The following is a 20,297-nucleotide window of genomic DNA, read 5'->3' on the forward strand; positions in this document are numbered from 1 at the left end:
TTAACTAAAATGCTCCAGATGCTCCAGAACGCATGGTGCCGAAACGCTGTTTGTGTTGCGAAAGAACACGAACGCAAACATCAACCGACCGCACCACAGTTTCTCAAGTTTTCTCTTTCATTAACTCAATTTTATAGCACTCCATTAGCGGAAGGAAAATGTAAGCAAAAATTCGAAGAAAACAAAAAAAAGTAAGACAACACCCAGCACACCAGAACCATTACCGGTGTCGGAGCCATCCGTCCATCCATCAAGAATGCATTTCTGTACAGCCAACAGCATCGAAGAATCTCTGGAGTGCAGGCGATCTAAGTCGAACAGTCGCACAACATCGCATACGAACGAACAGACAAACAGACACATACTAAATACGACCAGGAAGGTATATTCGGGTTTTGGGGTGTAAGAAAAATACCTTCCCAATCTTACCGCCCATCCGGACCGGATTGGCTCGAATGGAAGCGACGATTTGTAGGAAGCATGATCTGAATTTTGGTTGCATTTTCTTCGAACGTGTGCATGCACGGTTCATTCCTGTGGCCGAATCATGCGTCCCAAACATAAGGTAACTTCTGCAACATATAATTACAAATATCTAGATTTCATGATTTGGAAGGAGTTTCCTCTCGTTTGAATTGCTTTACAACATCTAAATGATGGCGAATAGAATGAAGGAACATATCAACAACTTGCCGGAGTTAAATACTTAGTAATCTCATTCCACCATCCTTGCAGGGGAAGAGCGGGAGGTTTGTTTCTAATTCATTCGCTATGTTCAATTATTAATGTGCATTCATACGTACCATAAGCTGTTCAATAGTGGTTGATGTTGCTTTCCAATACTTCTTATGTTCGTTTCAACCATTCACAATGGCCATCCCGATCGATTCGTTATCCATTCCATCAATCGATTCGTTCCCCAGGCAGTTCATCATCTAGCCGAAGAACTTGGGCGAGAGTTTTTTTTCTTCAAACCATTGCGTCTCGAGCGCAGCGTACATGCAACCGATGTTTGTTTGTTGATGGAGAGCGAAACTACGGCTCTACAAACAAACCGTCATACCGTACAGGATGGACATCGTTGTCATTCTTTTTGTAGTTCATCCAAAACGCTAGTGCTCTTGTGGGGTTTTACAGCAATTCGCATACTTCCACTCGCCAGGAGCGCGGTTTCATCCTCCAGCATGACTCCAATCTGTCCAACATTCTGGACGAATCAATCGCGTCCCTCCATTTCCCATGCCAACAATGTTGAAAACAAAAACTTCACTCGATAACAAACAGAAAAAAAGAAGAAACACGTTGGCCAATACTTCATCACCAGCCGTACCAGAAGACGGAAATGATTGATCTGCAACCGTGCCCACTCCGGCCATTCAGACTCGTTTCCATCCTTTACCGTGTCCGAATAGCGTCGGAATTGTATCTTCGCCACGGGAATGATGTTTTGCTTTCTTCGTCTTGCAATCGCGCAGTGGTGGCGTAGTTTCCATTGCAACTGCATCTGGTGTGTGGCGAATTTGTATTCGCCTGCATTCCTGTCGTGTTTTCCGCCCGACATCCGAGCGCGATCCAACGTGCTCCCGGATTGCTACCATTGTGCTTGAACGTTGTCTCAAAAGGAGTGGAACCGTGTCGATATTCATGGGTTACGTGTGATTGGGTTCTTTGCGGTTTTTGGCCGATTCTTTGCCGCTTTCTCTTTCTATTGATCTGGCTGGCTGGTCGGGAGTCATCTGGTTGGAAAATTACACATCAGCCACCAATCTATCCATCTTCCCGGCCAAGTGGTTCAAGGTAACGCTGGAATGACGAAATCTCGGCAACTTCTCCCAACCCGATGCGCGATGCATGTTGCGTTGAATCGTAAACAGAGCGTACCCGCGTCGACCTCTGCACGGGAGTTTCGTGAGGAATATGCTTCGCTTTATGTATATGCTGCACCGTACCGTTGCCGCTTCATACAACCATATGCAGTGTGTGCAGTAAGTCTAACAGCAGTGACGAGAATGAGGAACAGAATCGGTTTGCATACCACCATCAGAGAGCATGCTCGACATCTTCTTCGCTAGCCACACAAAACTTCTGCCTGTTTGTTTTTATCCCGCATGGAAATTAATGGATGCTGACGCGCAACTATCAGTCGACCGGGCACCGATTACCCTACCTAGAGGGAGAAAGGAGAAATGGTTTTAGAACATCAGCACAAGGGCCGCTCGAAGCAAACTATTTACGGGCGTGCATTACTTAACGTAACACCACTTACCGATAATGCCGTGTTAAATATGATGCCCCCTTTCGCGTTATCGAACACCAAAATGGGCTCTTTCTTTCCCGGGGGAAGCTTGGAACAGGGATTTTGTACTTTTCCCTTATTGCTGTACCTCCCGCAGTGCATATGGGCCGCGTGTGAACAAAAAAACGCTCGAAATGGATCATTTTCCTGCACAATTACCTTGCCGTTTGAAGGCTAGAGTCAACGAGTGTTATCTGTAAAGACAAATTAAGAATAAAAATTTAAGATTGTTATTTGTTTGAGACCCGTTAAGGATCAGTTAGTACGAGATACATGTTAGAAGCACGTGTTTTATGCCTGATGCGCCACCACGTGGTGATCGGTGTAACATTGGCGTACTACGAATAACAATTAACAGCTAAAATTTTTTGAATGATAAATTTTATCTTCAAAGCTATGGTATAATTCAACGCACAAAAAGGAAAAAAAAAGAAATATAAAAAAAACTAAATTCAAAATTATAAACATAATCTGTATGCTTCTTCGGGACATAAGGGTTAACATAACCGCTTCAATATTATGCTCATTTTATGCTCGTTGTTCAGCATCCCTTGCCTTGTGTGCAATCTTTCACACAAATTCCACTGCTTTCCACAACTTTTATGTGAAGCTTCTGAGCATTATTTGCGCTTTCGGAAGTGAACAGAATATATTTTCCCACACTTATCGAAAAACGGTAATGGAACTATTCATTCTTTTATTCGAATCCCTCTGATTAGTCTCGTTCAACGTAGCTGCCCTGTACAACTATCTACCTAGAACCCTGGATCCCATTCGGTCTGTTGCGGTACCCGATTGATTTGGTAACAAACGATCGTGTCGCCTGCCTTTAGCTCGAGCGTTTGATTATCCAAGCGCAATCCACACTCGACATCCTTCTTGATACTGTCCACTTCGTTCTTTAGATGGCGCATCGATTCTAGCCCCAGCTCATCCACCAACAGTTCGCCGTTGCGTACCACTTTGTACTTGAGCGACTTCTTAAGCAAACCCTTGGTACAACGACATCCAAGCACGGTCACTTTTCGTCTTCCTTCGTTTATGTCAAACAGCTGTAGTATGTTCGCTTCTCCGACCTCCTCCGACACGTCCACCATTGGCAGTTTGGTATTGATCTCTTTCTTCAGATCATCCACCAACCGGTAGATGATGTTAACCGGTCGGATTGTAGCACCCGGCGGTGGTTTATTTGGTACATTAACCGCAAACGCGTAAACGATCGCATCAAACAATCGGGCCAGCTCGAGATCGCTCTCGTTTACATCGCCCACAGCGTAGTGTATCACGTCCAACCGGCAACGATCATTATCGTCGTACGTTTCCAACACATCCAGAATGGCTTCTACCGAGCCGTGTACATCACCCTTCACGATCACGTTGATACGTGGCTTCCCATCGTCCGGTGTTGCCTCCTTCTGTCGCGGTCCCTGCTGTTTGCGGCGATAAAATCCAGACAGACGGGCCTTCTCACGTTCTGCCTTATACTGCTCATCGTGTTCCTTCCGCTTAAGGTTAATGGCTTCCGCATCACTTAGAGCTTTTTCCTTCATGGCTTGATTAGCGCGCCATCGCAGTACCGAGCTGGCCATCTTTTCTGACTCTACTTCCAGTATTAAATCCCCGGCTAGGGGCAGTTCTCGCCAACCCAATATCTCTACCGGCATTCCGGGTGTGACCACCGAAATGGGTTGTCCTGCGTGATCGAACAAACCGCGCACCTTAGCCCACGCTTGCCCACTGACCAGTATTGCACCCTTGCGAAGTGTACCGCGTGAGACAATAGCCGTGGACAGTTTTCCACGATGTGAATCAACTTTCGATTCCACCACGACACCCTCCACCGGACCGGTGTACTCTCCCTTCAGGCCCATCAGTGTTGCCTGCGTACTTACAGCCTCTGTCAGCTCGTCCAGATTCGTTCCATGTAGCGCTGAAACACCGACAGCAATTGTATCACCACCGTAACCTTCAAGTGCGAGTCCGTGTTGCGAGAGTTCTTTCTTCACCCGGTCGATATCGACGCCCGGTTTATCGATCTTGTTAATTGCCACAATAACAGGGACGGATAGCTCTTTCGCCAATCGTAACACTTCTTTCGTTTGCTCCATTACGCCATCTTCGGCGGCTACGACCAGCACTATGATGTCCGTCTGATTGGCGCCACGTGCACGCATCGCACTAAATGCCGCATGTCCGGGTGTATCGAGAAAGGTAACCTTCTCACCGTTGTCTAGCTCCACCGTGAAGGCACCAATGTGTTGCGTTATACCGCCAGCCTCACCAGCCGCTACCGATGCACCTCGTAACGAGTCGAGCAGTGTCGTTTTGCCGTGATCCACGTGTCCCATCACCGTCACAACCGGTGGCCGTTCCTTCAGGTTCTCGGGTGCTGGTGGTGGACGCGGCACCACATCACGATCCTTCAACACCTCTTCCTCCTCCACAACTGGTGCTGCTACAATCTTTGTCTTAAAGCCACACTTGGCGGCAATATCCTTTATCACCTTGGGATCTTCGAGGCGTGCCGTACCTTCAATGTTTCCGGCACCTTTCACGTACAGCATCACCTCCTGAATGTGTTCCAGCTCGAGCTGGCAGGATTGGGCAAGGTCCGCTACGGTCATGTTACGCCATATATCCACTACACCCGCGGTTTGCGGTTTGTTCTTTTTCTTCGGTGCAAATTCGATCGCATGCTTCTCCTCGGCCGTTTTTCGTCGCTTGCTAAGTGCTGCACTAAACTGTATCTGTCGCTGGTGAGCATTTGTAACCGGACCAACCGCACACAATCGTGTTTGCAACAATTCATTTTTAATTATTCTGTTGAAAATAGAAGACCAGTTTTGAAGCAAACCCACTTTCCAATGATAAGAGCGAATTACCTTCGAGCTAAATATCGTATTTGTAACATCGGTGGCTCTTATGATGATAGCAGGAGTAGATTATCAAAAGTGAAAAGAATGGTGAATTATACCAACTATTTCATCGGTTATTTTGCACGCTCGGAAAACATGGGATGTTATGAAATGTTTATTTACATGCCGGCACCCCGAATCACACACAGCTGTGCCGAGAAATGTCAAGTAGCTGTCACTGTATGCTCCGGTGAAAATACTCACCAGATAATAAACTGAACAAAGCCGTTTTGTTCCAATGCAAAAATAATAATAAAGCTACATTCTTTTTCATTTGCTACTTATTTTTAACATTTTTAATACTAGTCATTAACAAAAAATAGAATAAAGTTTAAATAATTCTTTTTCTAAGAGTTTCCGCTAGATGTCGCTGGCGTATTAAATCCTCAAGTTTTCATCAAAAGTGGTTGCGTTACGTACGCAGCCACTTTTCCAAATGAGTTGTTTTAGAAGCAGTTTTACAACATTTAATCAAAAATATTCATCAATGTTTTCAAAACATTGAAGTAGTAAGTTTAACAAAACATTATATAAAATATTTATAAACAAATCAAATGTTTTACCATGCCTTTTAGCAACGCAAAGTTTCTCTTTAAAAACGGAAACCACACGGCAAAACATTCCCCAGCAAAGATTCACCTTCAGCGCTCAATTACGAAATTAAGTCATCAATATGAAACCGGGTGATGCCATTATCTGAAAATGCTCACACCTTCTTCAGATAGTATACGTGCGGGTTGTTCCGTTTTTTTTCTTCTTCTTGTTGTCACGGATACGCTACGGCAACGGTTCACCCACGGTACGGGTTTTTGATGCTGGCGGATAAACGGGGAACTTTGCAGCAAAAGCTGGAAAGGACCACCCATCCTCGGACAAATATTGACTCAGTCGAAAATTGAATTACTGCGTGATTATGACAAAAGCAAGATAAAGGGTACTTCGGGTGCAGGTGAACCCGGCCAAACACCGGAACCCCTGGCCGAGAAACCAAAGCGTTTGGCCCCTGCATACGTGCGGAGAAAGGATAGCGTGCTGCTGTCAAAACATACGCAGGAAAACTCCACTTCCAAGGATATTTGTGGGAGGGAAGAAGAGAATAAAAATCCGACTCACATACACTGAAGTGGTCAAAAAACCGGGCCGTGACAAAAAGCGAAACTAAACAGAAATTGAAGAGAAGCTATATGAGAAGTAGAAGAGAAGAAAAAAAAAACACACAAAGATGCGCGCAGTTTTGTTGAAGTACAAACCGACGGTGTGCTTTCTTTCATCTACCTTTTTGGGACGAATCGTTACCGTGAGTATTATTTTTATTGCCCAGTTTGGTATTTTTTTTTTCGTTATCGCCAATCCACCCAGCCTAGACGGGGCATCTTTATCAAATGGAAAACAAAAAAAAAGAAAAACATTTCCAATGCCGATCCGGTCAAGACGCTTGTGAATAGAGGTAGAATAAAACTTGTTGCTAAAAATAACACAATCACCGACAACATCGGAAAAAACGGAAAGACGAAAAGTGCAAACAGAGCGGTTGTGAAAACAATAAGCAGCAAAACAGAGAGAAAAAAAACTTTATAAAGGAAAATGGTCATAAAACAGAAACAAAACTAAAAAAGCAAACGCAATCGCACCGGCCGGAACGCAGCTTGCTTTGTTTTACTTTTTATCAAGCGATCGCTTCTGCCTCTCTAGCCGTCAATGTTGAATTGTTTTCCGATTGTCATTGGTTTTTATACACCCCCTCAGTGCACGAATGCTGCCCCTTTCTCATACCTCCTCCTCCCTCCATCCTCCCCTTTCGACGCGTTTACTATTGATTTTCCAACTTATTTCAAAATAAATATTTGTCACCGCAAAGCATGGGGCGGAAAAGCGGGAAAAATCGCATCGCATGTTTGCATGCCGAAGACTGCGAAGCCCACCACCACCACCCTGAAGATGGAAAGGTGGAAAATCTCGACCACTGTGCAAACCGGCTTGCTAAGAGTGTTTTTAGAAGCTTTCGTGGGACTTAGTTGTGTGCGTGTGTGTGTGTGTGTGTGTTGAGTAAAATGCAGCGAAAAGGAAAATGTGATGATGGTGGTGATGATGGAGTTGTTTAACAAATTAGGAAAATGGATCGAACAGCAAACAACGATCAGCGGGTTTGTTACGGCACAAAATGCTGTAAGTAGTGGTAGATTGTGCATTTGTATGTGTTATTTAAAATATTTACCTTTATTTCATTTTTATTTTTTTTTATTTAAATAAATAAAATCCAACCCATTGTACGTTTTCATCCTAATTTCCCACCGGGCATGTTAAATCCATTTGCGATAAATCACAACACACCACTTAATGAAAATGCACTTTGCAAATGCACCCCACACAATGCAGCGGACAAAGAAAGAAACCGCACTGATGACTACTTTAAAGATGAGCTCGTAAAAGGTGAGATCTTGTGAAGAGGAGATGTGCAAAAAAAAAAACACAAAACAGCAAAATAGCAAAAACAAAAAAAAATATCTTCACACATCGACAAAGTGGCGAAAGTGTGTCAACATCGGTGCAAAATGCATTTCGCAAATATTTCGTAATCGCATCAATAACTGCTTCCTTTGCTTCTTCTTCATCTGCTGTGCGCCATTTGTGCATTTGTTTTGGCGACGTGTTTACCTGATCCCCCCCCCCCCCCCCTTGGGGGCGAGGGTTGTATTGATTTGCCTGACAAACGTGGCAAAGATGGTACGAAAACTGCAGTGTCTAATAGCATTTGGCTTGGGATGGTGGAAAATACACAGAGAGGGAGTTCGTTAATACTAAACCCTCATCCCCCTCCCTCCTCCCCCAAAAAAGGGATTGAGGAAAACATTTACGATTGTCCTCTTAGATATTTCCTTTCATTGGCGTTGTGAAGTTTATAAGCTGTCAATTATTGGATCTCTTAAAACACTGTTTGCCATACATTTATCTAATTGTTTTTTTGGGGGGAAATGTTATTTTGAATTGTGATTCAAACAGAAAAAACAGAAGAGGAAGTGTTTTTAAGCGTTTTTTTTACCAGAACGCACCAAACATTTCCGCATGATTTGTTTACACGTGAGAGTACAGTAATTGCATGAATATATAAATCCCAAATGTGTTTCGTCTTACACGTGGACCCTCCTTTCTCTCTTTTTACTGGTAGCAAAATACATTGATTTTTAAACATTTAACTAAGAATTCTGGCAGCAGAGCACAAGAAGCAGCAACGTTGTGGGGAAAGGGGTGGCAATTCCCTTCATGTGCCATGCAGCCAAGCATAACCAACACCGTCTCGTGAAGGGTGGTTGGTTGAGGATGGCCACCGCTGCTAAATCTTGCCGGTTCTTCCTTTTTCAGCATCTTCAGAAAATGTTGCTGTCGGGGTCGGGGTATCGTTCTCGTTTATCTTCAATTTTGAGCGCAAGCTTACGTGTACACTGTACAGTACCAGTTTGTATGTGTGCTAAAGATGGGTACGTATGTGTGCATAAATTCTGTACCCCCTCTTCCCATGGATCTTGCCTATGGAGTAACTGTCACCGATGGTAGTGATGTTGCGAGTGCGAGATGAGAATAAAGTTTGTGTGACGCTTCTTATGCACAAAACGGTTCATTATTTCCGTTTCAGCAGCAAAAAACATAAATTATAGCAAACGAAACAATTGAACAAAACAAAACGGGCACTTAGAATAGTGTACACCGGAAGCGTTGAAGCGTTAAAGCGTTATTTTGTCAAGCGTTTTTCTTCTTCATTTCCCTTCTCCTCCCGGGCCCGCCCTCTTTTCCAACTACCGTAAGCTCCTCCTACGTCTCAGAAACGCCTTGTTTACAGTTGGGAAACAGCACGCATGCAAAGAGGCAAAACGGGGCAACAAGACAGCAAAATGAAAGAAAACAAAACATACAATAAATTAATAAAGCTAAGCAAACAAACAAAGCCATTTTTTTGTTGTTGTTTTGTGCTTTTCTGTTTGTTTCATTCCTAGCAAAGATGAACACAACATGTGATCTCAGCAGCATCTTCTTTCAGCACCGTGTCACATACGCGACACGAAGTCGCACACACACGCGCGCGCGTGTAAAGGTTTTATTAATATTTCAAAGCACGATTGACGCAGCAAGAAGACGCTAGAAAGATACGTGAGAGACAAAAAGCTGCATTTGTGCGAAGGATGATGAAAATGCTGCAAGCTTAAAGGCGACGTAGCGGAAAAACACGTTCACACACACACACGCCCGCGCGTGCACTCATATACACATATACATATGTTTACTTGGAAGGTAAAATTAAAAAGGATAAAGAATTACATTTTTTCATAATTTTTTTTTATCATAATAAGTTTTAAAACCTTGACAATATTGGGACATTTAGTCTAAGTTGGCGTTCTTGAAAAGCTGGAGTTCTTGGAGAGCAAGTGAAATACAGCTGACGAGCAAGGGAAGCTCCAGGAAACTAAATTGCCATATGGAACTTTCGTGATTGTCTCACAGAGAAGATGAAAACCTAGTCTAATATAATATAGTTCAAAAGGAAAATTGAAGAATAAGGATTTCGAGGAAGAGAACTTCCGCAACTGATTCCAAACCCAAGAAGAATTGCTTGTTACGATTTACATTACGAAATTATTGTATGCTCCAAACCTGGAGATTCCTCACATTATCAGGAAGTAGCAAGATACATAATTTAAGAGGAAGAACGATGTTTATCTAGGGTGAAGAGAGTTCCCAAGTTCTAAGAACTATTTAACGAGATTCGAAGTGATTTCACACCTTATCGGAGATCCAGTACGAAGACGTCTCCTGTCAACCAATGCATTGAGTAGACCTAGAATTTCAAAACTCTCAGTATATTATCCAAGAATGAACTTGCAAGTCCCAATATTCTGTCCTCTTTCCTGAGCACGTAAACCATATCTTTGGCAAATCCATCCGGTAGACAAAACAGATAAATACTAAATACTAAAACACTGTTGATGAGTTTGTCTTTAAAACTTGACTCGGAAACAGATGTTGTCCAGAGGGTAGAAGAAGAACTCCATTGCTGTCCAAGGACTGTCCAGTGTTGTTTATACTATTTGACTGTCTTACTTAATGGTGGGCTACTTGTGACTAGAATTTCATACAACTAAACACTCTACTTAGCGCCTTAATCCAGTTGAGATATAAACCTGACTATAAAATACTTAATCGGTTCACCCTCAGATTGAAACTATTCTTCAAGAATGTCTATCAATAAACCAACAAACCATTGTTACCAGTTTTCCCAACAAAAAAAAAAAAAACAAACATTTAAAACCACCAAATTGATTCATAAAAACACAAAAGCAAAACAACAATTACCAACATAATAGTTCGACGCATAACTCACGCAAACTAAACCCGAAAAACCCGCGGGTTCACAAAGTTGCATCAAAGTAGGCACAATGCAGTTTTTCTGCCACTTCCATTCACAACCCCTTTTTTTCGGTGTGATCCACCAACAATGTATCGGAGTTGTTAGACAAAAAAAGGGTCAACACTCTAAAAAAAGGAAAAAAGAAACTTCACCCTCCGGGGGTCAGGCAGCATTGAGAGAATGTGGAAAAAAATGTATACCGAATAGAAAACATTGCAGAGCAAAGGCATGAAAGCGCAGCAAACAAACAAAAAAAAACACACACACTCCTCCAAAACTTTAAACACCCGCCACACCCGGCCGGGAGGGGAGTAAACTGTAAACGCAACATCTCATCAAGTGCCTCCTCACAGCCTCCTTCGATGGTTTCGAGGGCAACCAAGTACTCGCAACGATTGCACGCCAGTAGCTCTAGCTAGCTATAGCAGGGCCAATTGAAACTAATCGTTACAATAACGATTTGCCCGTGCCCTTTTGTTACGATTATGGGCCCAAAAGTGAGCCTCAGCTAAAGGGGTTAAATAACTATTACCCCTTTTATATCCATGTGGCAAAAGGAGTTCTTTATACACAGTGCGGATTGTTTTTTGTGTGCTATGGTTGTAGCACCCACTCCATTCACCAATTGTCGCCAGAAGCACTTAATGTTTTTTTCTTTTCTTTTTTAGCCCAATTGGGATTGGAAAATTGAGTCGAACTTTTAAAGCGACAATAACAACAAAACTTGATAAACCATTCAAAGGATAACCAAGATGACCTCCGGTAACTGGCCGGAATGGAAAATGTGGTTCTGTTTGTAGCTACACCAAAACATGAGTGTGTGTCTTCACACCAGCTAAAGAAAAGCGTATGGAAAGCGTGACCATATGCGTGCGTGTGTGTGTGTCCATGAGTGCTTGAAGCACTAACGAGCCGTTATGGAACTGCGAGCCGTGATGGTGGTGCGTTGTAAAAAATATGTTTACCAATTAAGATTCAAGTGCTTGCGGTAACATTGGAAACATAAGGGCACAAGAAGTGTTTCCTAGTTCGGGCGATTGCGGGCGTGTGTGTGTGTGTGTTGATAGTGCATACAAATAAAAAGAAAAGAAGAAAAATTGATTGCAATCAACGGATGGAACGAGGTGCGAGCGTTTTGAAACTGTGTAAAGAGTGCTGATGGTTGTTGTAACGAGCGGAAGTCATCAGAGTTCCTGAGATATTGAGCCCAAATGGTCCAATTAGGATATGCCCATTATGCTATCGATCTGATTCGTGTATGATAGTAATATTTTATGTTAAATGTTTAAAGCTTTCTGGGACGTTCTTTTTTTCCCTTTTCTCTCTACATCTACAAACAATAACCAGACCTTACAAGAAGTAAGTCTCGTTTGCATATGATATTTCCGTTCCGTTACGCGGCAAGAAGGAAATGATGGTACGGTCAAAAAAAAAAAGGTTTATAATTGACGGCACACCTAAGCAAATAGTCACTCACAAGTACCGGCAATCCGGCATCCCCGGTAACTACTATTAACCCAGGACGCACTGGGCGCAACTGCAGCAGCATCTTGTTTTTTTTTTTTGTTATCGCAACCCAGTCGGATGCTGCCGACGACACCGGGGAACAGACCGCCGGGGCCCTATAGAAACCAAGGCGAAGACACCTTCGCCTCCACAATACCTCCCGGTTTTTCTGTCACGGTTCCTTGCGCATGATCTCGTCTCGTGGCCCGTCCATCTCTAATGATGTTTGCTCAGCTTGATAATCGTTTCTTCCTGGGCGATATAGCGCAAGCGTATGTGTCGTCCCTTACCATCATCTTTGCCATCATCATCGCCATCAGTCCAGCACACACACGCACGCAACCCAACCAGCCGGAGACCACAAGAAATGGTGATGTTGATGGTGCTACGCTCTCTTATCCCCCAGGTTTTTTTAGGAAGCTTTCGGATGCTGCATTCAGCCGTCTTAAAGGTGTCAAACATGTCTCGGCGTCCGGACTGCCTACGCACGCCCGGTACGGAACCCTTCGCCGCGGACCGGCTGTACTGTTTGCTCAGATGTCCCCGGCCTTCGCAGGCTGCAATGATGCAGCACGATTATCACTTACATGCCCTAGCATTCACCTCGCTTCGATGTATAGCTTCGAACATCGATTTTGTACCGCATCCGGATCCCGTTTGCTGGCGGCCACCGGTGAAAAGAAGCGATCCATTCATTCGGCCGACGGTTTCGACGTATTCGACGCAAATAAAAAGTCAATCGTGCCTTTCTGGTGCCCTTTTATTTGTTGTTTCATAAAACGGGAACTTTCATTCGAAGGCAAACGGTTTTGCTTGTGTTGCAACAATCGGCAACAAGGAAGACATTTTTATGAGCGTATATTATTTAATTCCTTATTGTACCAAGGTACGAGACCAGTGCCGGGGTTTTCCCGTTTGAAAGACACGGGTCACAACATGCGTTATTTATTTACACAACATTTTCACCGCCCCACAAAACTGGACAATGGAATGTTTGGATGGACGAGGACGAAACAAACTGTCATCCTTTGCTCAAAAAAAAGGAATTGAAGAAGGAACCGGAAGGTATGGGTTTTGCGGGCTTTTTGCTACGTAATGATGACATGTTTCCGGTTAAGAGTAGATGAAAGAAGAATAAAAGTAGTGGGAAAAAATGAGTTAAAAAAACCGACAAGCAAGATATTAGAAAAGAAGTTTAAAATTGATTTTGATAAGTTTGATAAATTATACAAAAATTGCAATTTATTTTATTTAAAACTCCTTCCTTCATCATTCAACTGATGGCTTCTAGCAAATATGCCACTACGAAACCCTAAATTTGATTTGTTTGTTATTCTATTTTCATGTTATTGTTTCCCTTTTTTTGGCAACCGTCCTGTATCCATCGTAGACAACGGGCACAAAGCTTAACTCACTGTATTGCTTTTGAATTATTGTTACTAGATTTGCGAAAGAAATCGCGGAACAAAACCAAAAAAGGTACACATGGTACCCATTTGTTCAATTAGAAACGGAGCTTACTGGCTAAATGGTCATGTTGAAATGTTCGACTCATTCTATTTTATGTAGGCCCTTTAGACCCTTTATGTCTTCCTGTTCCGCTCCGGCCCTTGGGCAAATGTTCCGGGGTTGTTTCCGGAACTATGCTACCGTTAGGAGACAATGGAAAGGTATTCTCTCTATATCCAACGTTAAATAATGGCTACATCTCACAACGAGGCTGTTCCGTGTCGGAAGAAAGTACCCCCGGTGTACCTGACACGGGTTTGTCTATTGTTCTGATAAATTGGACCAAAACTACTGAAGATAGCTGATGACAATAAGGTTTTGAAATCAAAAGTGATCAGTTTTGCTTTTGCGTTTGCATAAATGCAGGCGTTTTACATTTGTTATTTGTTTATTTTATAGTAAACTTTTCTGTTGGAAGTTTATGTTTCTAATATATTTTAATTATCACTTTATTCACATTCATTTTTACAGCGGAGTTTTGAGTTTAGTTTTGAGGAGGTTATTGAAAATTTTTAACCAGACATGAAAGTGAAAGAGATTATAAGTTTCATTAAAAGTCATTGACATCAATAATAGGGGGTTTCTAGTTCTTTAGGTAGTGCGACTCTGAGAAATTGCTAGTAGTGGATAAGAGACCAAGAAGCATTAGCTGAGTTCCAGAGGATGTGGAATCCCTAGAGGCCCTAGAAGAAAGTAAGCGTACTGCGTGTCGGGTAAGTGAATGGACTCTAATCTATCTGATAATGGCTCAGATGAAGCCATCCAGCCAGCCAGCAGACGCAAATTGGCATACTGAGCTACCAATACTGCAGTACATGGAACTTAGCGAGATTGGACCATCAAAGCCTTTAGGCATACGAAGTACAAATCCCAGCTCAAGGCTCACTTTTGAAAACTCATTTTATAAAGACCGGTTCGAAGTGTAATAAAACGGAACAATAAATCTTTCATCTGCATACATTCAGGCGTTACACTCGCTACAAAAAAAAAAACACTAGAAATACAAAAGCCCCCAAAAATGTTCATATTTGTTACGAACCAGGTTGTAAATGTGAATTTAATTATTTAAATCCAACGGCACAATGGCATCAACAGCCTAATAGACCACCAGAATTCTCCTACAATTGACTGTACGTATTTCCGTTTGCTAAGGATACCTGTGTACCAGGCTACATCTAGATGCGTTGGGGGTCACTTTTCCATCCAAGGTACGTAAAGGTTTACCACAAAAATGCGACCAAACCACAGTTCACCCAAAAAAGTTCAACGGCTGATCGTCAAACAATCGACCGCATTCTATCCATTCCAAAAACTCCCAAGAAACCTTTAACTCTGTGCCTTTTTGGGGTATGTTGCAAAAAAAAACCCCCGTATCACCATGCTAATTGTACGTTACACCTTCAGTACCTTACTCTGGGAGTAACTGCAGCATATTCCTGCAGGGAGGTTTCCTGATAACGTCCCACACCATGGTTGGAAGCTTCAAACAAATGAAGCAAACGGAAAAGCTACACGGTCGCTGTTGTGGCAGATGTAAATATCACCTCTTACGGAACGGTTCCTGAACTACCGGCAAGAACTGGGTGTACACGAAAGAAAGCAGGTAAAAAAGAGATACATACTGGCTCTGTGCCGTAGCTGGGACCTACCGGTTCTGGGCAAATAGTAGAACCACTTTTCGGAAGGGTTATCCCCGTCGCAATTGGGACAGGGAATTCTGAGGGAGAGACAGGGATCCACGTCTAGAGAAGTGTTTGAAGCTATTTGATGTACCAATATTTATCCTGCCGACGAAACGAACGAACTCCATCCAAGGTGAGGGTGTGTAAGAAGGGCACATGCGAAACCTTCCCTACCCCCCGGCGGGGGAAAAATTACGGCTCGTTATTATGCGTGATTCTTGTCCGGATGTTGGCCGTCTAAATGCTCCAATAATGCATTCTATTGTGATATTGCATACACGACAATTTGGTTTATTTTGTGTTGATTCTCTCGCTTTTTTAAACTAAAAGCTCCCCATCCCCCGCGCTTATGGACAATGTACTTTTTTCCATTTATTTGACCAAATTGACATTTTACCGACCGTGATGTACCTACTTTAATCGTGTATATTGATACGCCACGGCTAGCCAAATAGTGCACAGGGTGCGCGTGACAAGTGGAAAAAAACACTGTTAAACACGTGTTGGCATTTTCGCTATATCTATTTGGTTGGCGTGGAGTTTTTTTTTCTTACTATGTCTCTCTCACTTCTGTATGCTTGTCTAATATTTTGAACAAATTGTCAAATAAATTGAACCGTTTTTGGTTGCCAAATACAAACACAGACACACATGCATACAGGTACGTCGCTAGTGTGGAAAAATGGTGTCGCATGTTTATAATTTGTTTTCTCACCGCTATCGCAGAATGTTGCCCCCGGCCACTGACACCTTTTTGGTGGAGCTGGTTTGTTTTTTTTTTACATGAGGTACGGTAGTGCTACTATTTACAGAACGGCAGAGACAAGTTAATGAAAAATGCAAACCGTTGTAATTGTTACGTTGTAATTGCTAGCTTCTATTTTTTTCTTCTCTTCTTTTCTTTTGTATCTTACTCGTTCTCCTATCGGGGAATGATCCCGGGCAACAATAAACGGTGCGCACCAGACAAGTTAACTCAATCACAAACAATCATTCGCATCCACGCCACGGGGTCCTCCTCTCCAGGGGTTTTGTGTTAGCTTTGCTAAACGCATTGAGTTGAATTATAATCCTTTCCGCACGGAAATCCGGAATGCATTCGTGTGCTGATGGCCTAATGCAATAATAAATTGCAACCCGACCAATCGACATTATTCCGGGTCTCGGATCTCCGTGACGGAGTTTTAAAATTTTTTAATACGATTTTGGCATTACATTTTTGCCTTTTCTTTACGCTTTAAGCTTAAACTATTAGATAACAATCACATTAGGCATAATTGTGCTTCCCTGTCGTCTTTACCTTCCTTGTCGAAGTGCAGGAATTTTCTGAAAGCACTGGGTTGACTATTGACTATCAACGTGGAAATTTGTAGAAATATTTTCCTGCACCGTTCCTTATGTTTTCATTGCCTGCATTCGGTAATATTTTTTTGGGTAGGTTTTGTTAGCGTCAGGGGAACACATCACATCACCAGTTAGTCGCTGCTAGTTGTGTGACTCCACCACGCACCAAAAGGGTGCAGAGATGGGTTAAAAAGGGGGAAAACAGTCCAAAAACACGAAAGGACATTTGTGTGCGTGTGTGTGTGCATAGGATGGGATGGTATGTATGAATGGAAAACGGCCCTGGTACCGGTACGGTACGCCGCCTGGCAGATGTTTGATCATTAATGTTTGTTTGCTTTGGCCGACGAAATGGTGAAGCGAGGTAAAAATTGTTCTGGACAAGGAGGAAGAAATGAGGGGAAAAAGAAGTGCATCATGGGTCGCGCGTACATTTTCCGGTGGTAATTGGTTCATTTTTCCTTACGCTTCGGTGGTATTCGAGTGATTGAAAAGTGACAGAATTTTCCGTACTCTAAACTGGATGTTATGTGTACAGAGTAGCTGAAAATAAAATAAGAGACAAGTTTCCTTTTAATCGTGATCTTAAACAATAAAGTCACTGATCATTTTCCCAAAGTCGAATAATGAAGATTTACGTCAATGGATAAGATATTGAAATTAGCCAATATTTCACTATTTTAATTGCAACTTTATCGCTGAATTGAAGTCTCATTGCAAGCAATAATTCTGCTAATGGGAAACAACAAAATTATGCTACAAATTTTCATTGCTTGCGGTCTTGCCATTCCTTATCGACGCAACACGTCAATCGGGCATCGAAATAACGAATAAACGATCAGCTTGAAAACTTTCTTTCGTACCCACCGACAACACATGCACCATTCCGCTGAATAGAAATGGCCACTTGAGCCGAGCGTGCCGCGGGCCTTCATTACATCGGACTTTATTATCGGCGGTGACGCCGTTGACCAACAATGGCGTACGGCGTGCCACGTGCCATCAGTTTTAATTTAAAACACTCTGCTCTCTCTCTCCTGTTTCTTTCCTGTTACTGCTTTTTTCTTCTATATTCACAAACACACACACGTTCCGCAAGGGAAGATTGTGTTTTGTTTCGATCGATTTGATTGTTTTATGGTGGTGCGTTAGGTGATGCGAGTGTGTGGTTTAGTACGCTTTACACTCGCTTTATCAGCAGCGAGACATTCAATGGCATAGAAAGGGGTTTGCTGGCAGTGGAAAATGATTACAAGCAACTGCTTGTCCAACAGAAGTTGATGAAGTGTTCCATTTAAATCATATCCTAAATTGTTATTTGAACTGTCGCAAACGCCCCAAATGATGTTTTGACGAATATGAGAGGTAATTCTTAAAAAATAAATGTTTAAAAAAATTGTTTTAACAGTTTCAATCTAACGAAACCCTACCATAGTTATTGCTTAAGATCTCATTTCACATCACCAGCAATAACAGCCCATTAGATAGCATTAACTGCATTCAATGGCAAAGGATATGGCTCAACTTTCCCAGACTCCTGCTGTGCGATGCGATGGGTTGTATGTTTTTGGGACCAGCAGCAGCAGCAGCAAACCAACGGGAAGTCACGCTGTGCTAATCGGATGTCCATTTGTATCGAACAATTGGCCATGAAGAATCGGTTTACAGCACAGCAGGAGTAGCGAGCATTACGGGCAAGGGTGGAGGTTAGTAGAGAAATTGACACCTTTTCGGGTGTGGCAAATGGGTGACTTTTGTCGGTGCAAAGGTTAATCGAGTTTGCGGCCTTTGTCGATTTAGTCTTTGTACAGAGGAGAGCAGGGAAATTGTTAGCATAAGATGGGTGTCTTTTTTTAGGAAAAATGGTTTTGAAAATTAATGTTTTTAACATTTTAAAGTTTAAAAGTTTTTCAGTAAGAACTATGAAAAATAGTTCATGAAGTTCATTGAGAATGTAAAGATGATCGATTCTTCAGCAAAGCAAAGATCTACTTTTAGATCGACTGCATATCAATTTTAGAATTAAGTCTACTCTAAGATAAATGAAGAGTTTCTTCAGATTTTGGCCTTAGGATCAACAATGTGCAACACCAATTCTGAGCGTAGATTGAAGTGATCTGGAACTTGCTCCAGAAGTCCCGAAGACCAGAGGTCTTTCCTTTTATAGAGCATCTTCAGAATTTTTGAAGTAATTGTGAATTTAGTAATTGTGAAGTCACCATTATGTCTGAGTTTCAGGGTACAACAGTATCAGCAGTTATTCTTGTATCCTCGGTTGCAGCTTCGTATCCAAAAATATGCGACATTTATACCGTATCATAAGTCGTAACTTCTTTAAACCGCAGACATAAGGACGTAGATGTCTACATTGCCCAGGTCCTTACAGGCTTTGGATCTGGAGGTATTGTGTCAAACAAATGTGCGAAACAAATTTGAGAGCATTCGGCGTCTAAAGCAGCAGATTCATCTCTTTGTTCCAAAAAAAGAGTTCCACAAGCAAGGTCCTCCGACCATACTTGTTGGACTTCTACAGATACTAATTTATCTGTCCTCTAATTGTTCATTCCTTATCATTTGTTGATACATAGAGCATTACCCTTCTTTGTTGTACAACATTTACAAAGAAAATACCTACTAATCAACTTGTTGTACTAAGAAAATTTGTACTAAATCAAATTCTTCATCTTATCTTCATATATCCCAATAAAACGTATTCTAACGTGTATTCAATGTAAATTAGAGCCAATTCTTTTGACATACTGTAATAAAAGTTGTAAAAACTGCTGAACACATTTCACTATATAACCAACCATACATGCATCTGTTGGATTGTTTACCACATCGATCGATTGTTTGAAAATCTCAAAAACATCTCAACAAACCAAACCAAGCTATTGTATGTAAGTTGAACATCACGGATTAATCTACATATTGATTGTTTCGGAACATGTTAAAACGCGTGGATGTAGCAATAAAAACATACTAGCAAAAAACTTATACTACCTTCAATCTGCTTCAGAATGATGAACGAGCGAGGGGCTATGTCACCTAAAAATTCGGGCCTCAACTTCCAACCAGAACACAGTCTGCTCGTGTGTTTGGGACTTGTGCTAGGGCCCAATACCGAGCAACACAACTGGAACCACCAGCATCAATCCATCCAGCGAACGCAAACAACATTTTGCAATTTTCCATTTATGCATGTTTTGTTTAAACGGAACTAATATATGAAACATATCAGAACCAGGCTACCGTTGCCGTTATTTCCTCCGGCAGATACATGGAGGCCTGTGTGTGTGTAGGAAGCTCAATCTAGTTTCACGTTCCGAAACGGATGTTCTTCGTGATGTTTAGTGCTGGATGTGTTGACGGTTCCATTCCGGTACAGGATGGGTGAAAAGGATCTATCTTCCTCACCTCCTACACTGTCCGGAGCAAGAATCAATATGGGAAATTGTTAAACACTGCTGGACCTGAATGAATGTAGGTGGAGACACTGGTGGCAATCAAACTAGGAAAACGCCCAACGAGACAATGTGTGACGCTTATGCATTGATAATGTGTTTGTATTTGTGGTAAAAATTACTCACTTTAACTGGATTATAAATGAACTGAGGACATTCATCTTGGAAACCAGCAAAGACACA

At 42.2% G+C, this 20,297-nt stretch overlaps 2 protein-coding genes across 3 annotated transcripts in view; both read right to left on the reverse strand.

Annotated features, from left to right (window-relative positions):
• The window catches only part of LOC125763028 (papilin), a 95,654-nt gene that overhangs the window by 70,991 nt on the left and 4,366 nt on the right, over positions 1-20,297 (reverse strand). Inside the window, exons 2-3 of one of the 2 annotated variants that reach the window (XM_049425740.1) lie at positions 2,267-2,490; positions 804-2,167 (exon numbers count right to left, since the gene is read on the reverse strand). The gene's annotated coding sequence lies outside the window, so the exon portion shown is untranslated. Of the gene's footprint in view, positions 1-803; positions 2,168-2,266; positions 2,558-20,297 lie in introns of those variants that run through there. The other variant, XM_049425741.1, reaches the window with a different exon arrangement.
• Positions 2,969-5,418, reverse strand: LOC125763061 (translation initiation factor IF-2, mitochondrial). Its single transcript, XM_049425839.1, has 2 exons — positions 5,179-5,418; positions 2,969-5,116 (listed from the first exon to the last, which is right to left on the reverse strand). The coding sequence occupies exons 1-2, from the start codon at positions 5,205-5,207 to the stop codon at positions 3,052-3,054; spliced, it is 2,094 nt and encodes a 697-aa protein (XP_049281796.1). The 5' UTR covers positions 5,208-5,418; the 3' UTR covers positions 2,969-3,051.

Source organism: Anopheles funestus, chromosome 2RL (genome assembly GCF_943734845.2).
Source record: "Anopheles funestus chromosome 2RL, idAnoFuneDA-416_04, whole genome shotgun sequence".
Taxonomy (NCBI): domain Eukaryota; kingdom Metazoa; phylum Arthropoda; class Insecta; order Diptera; family Culicidae; genus Anopheles; species Anopheles funestus.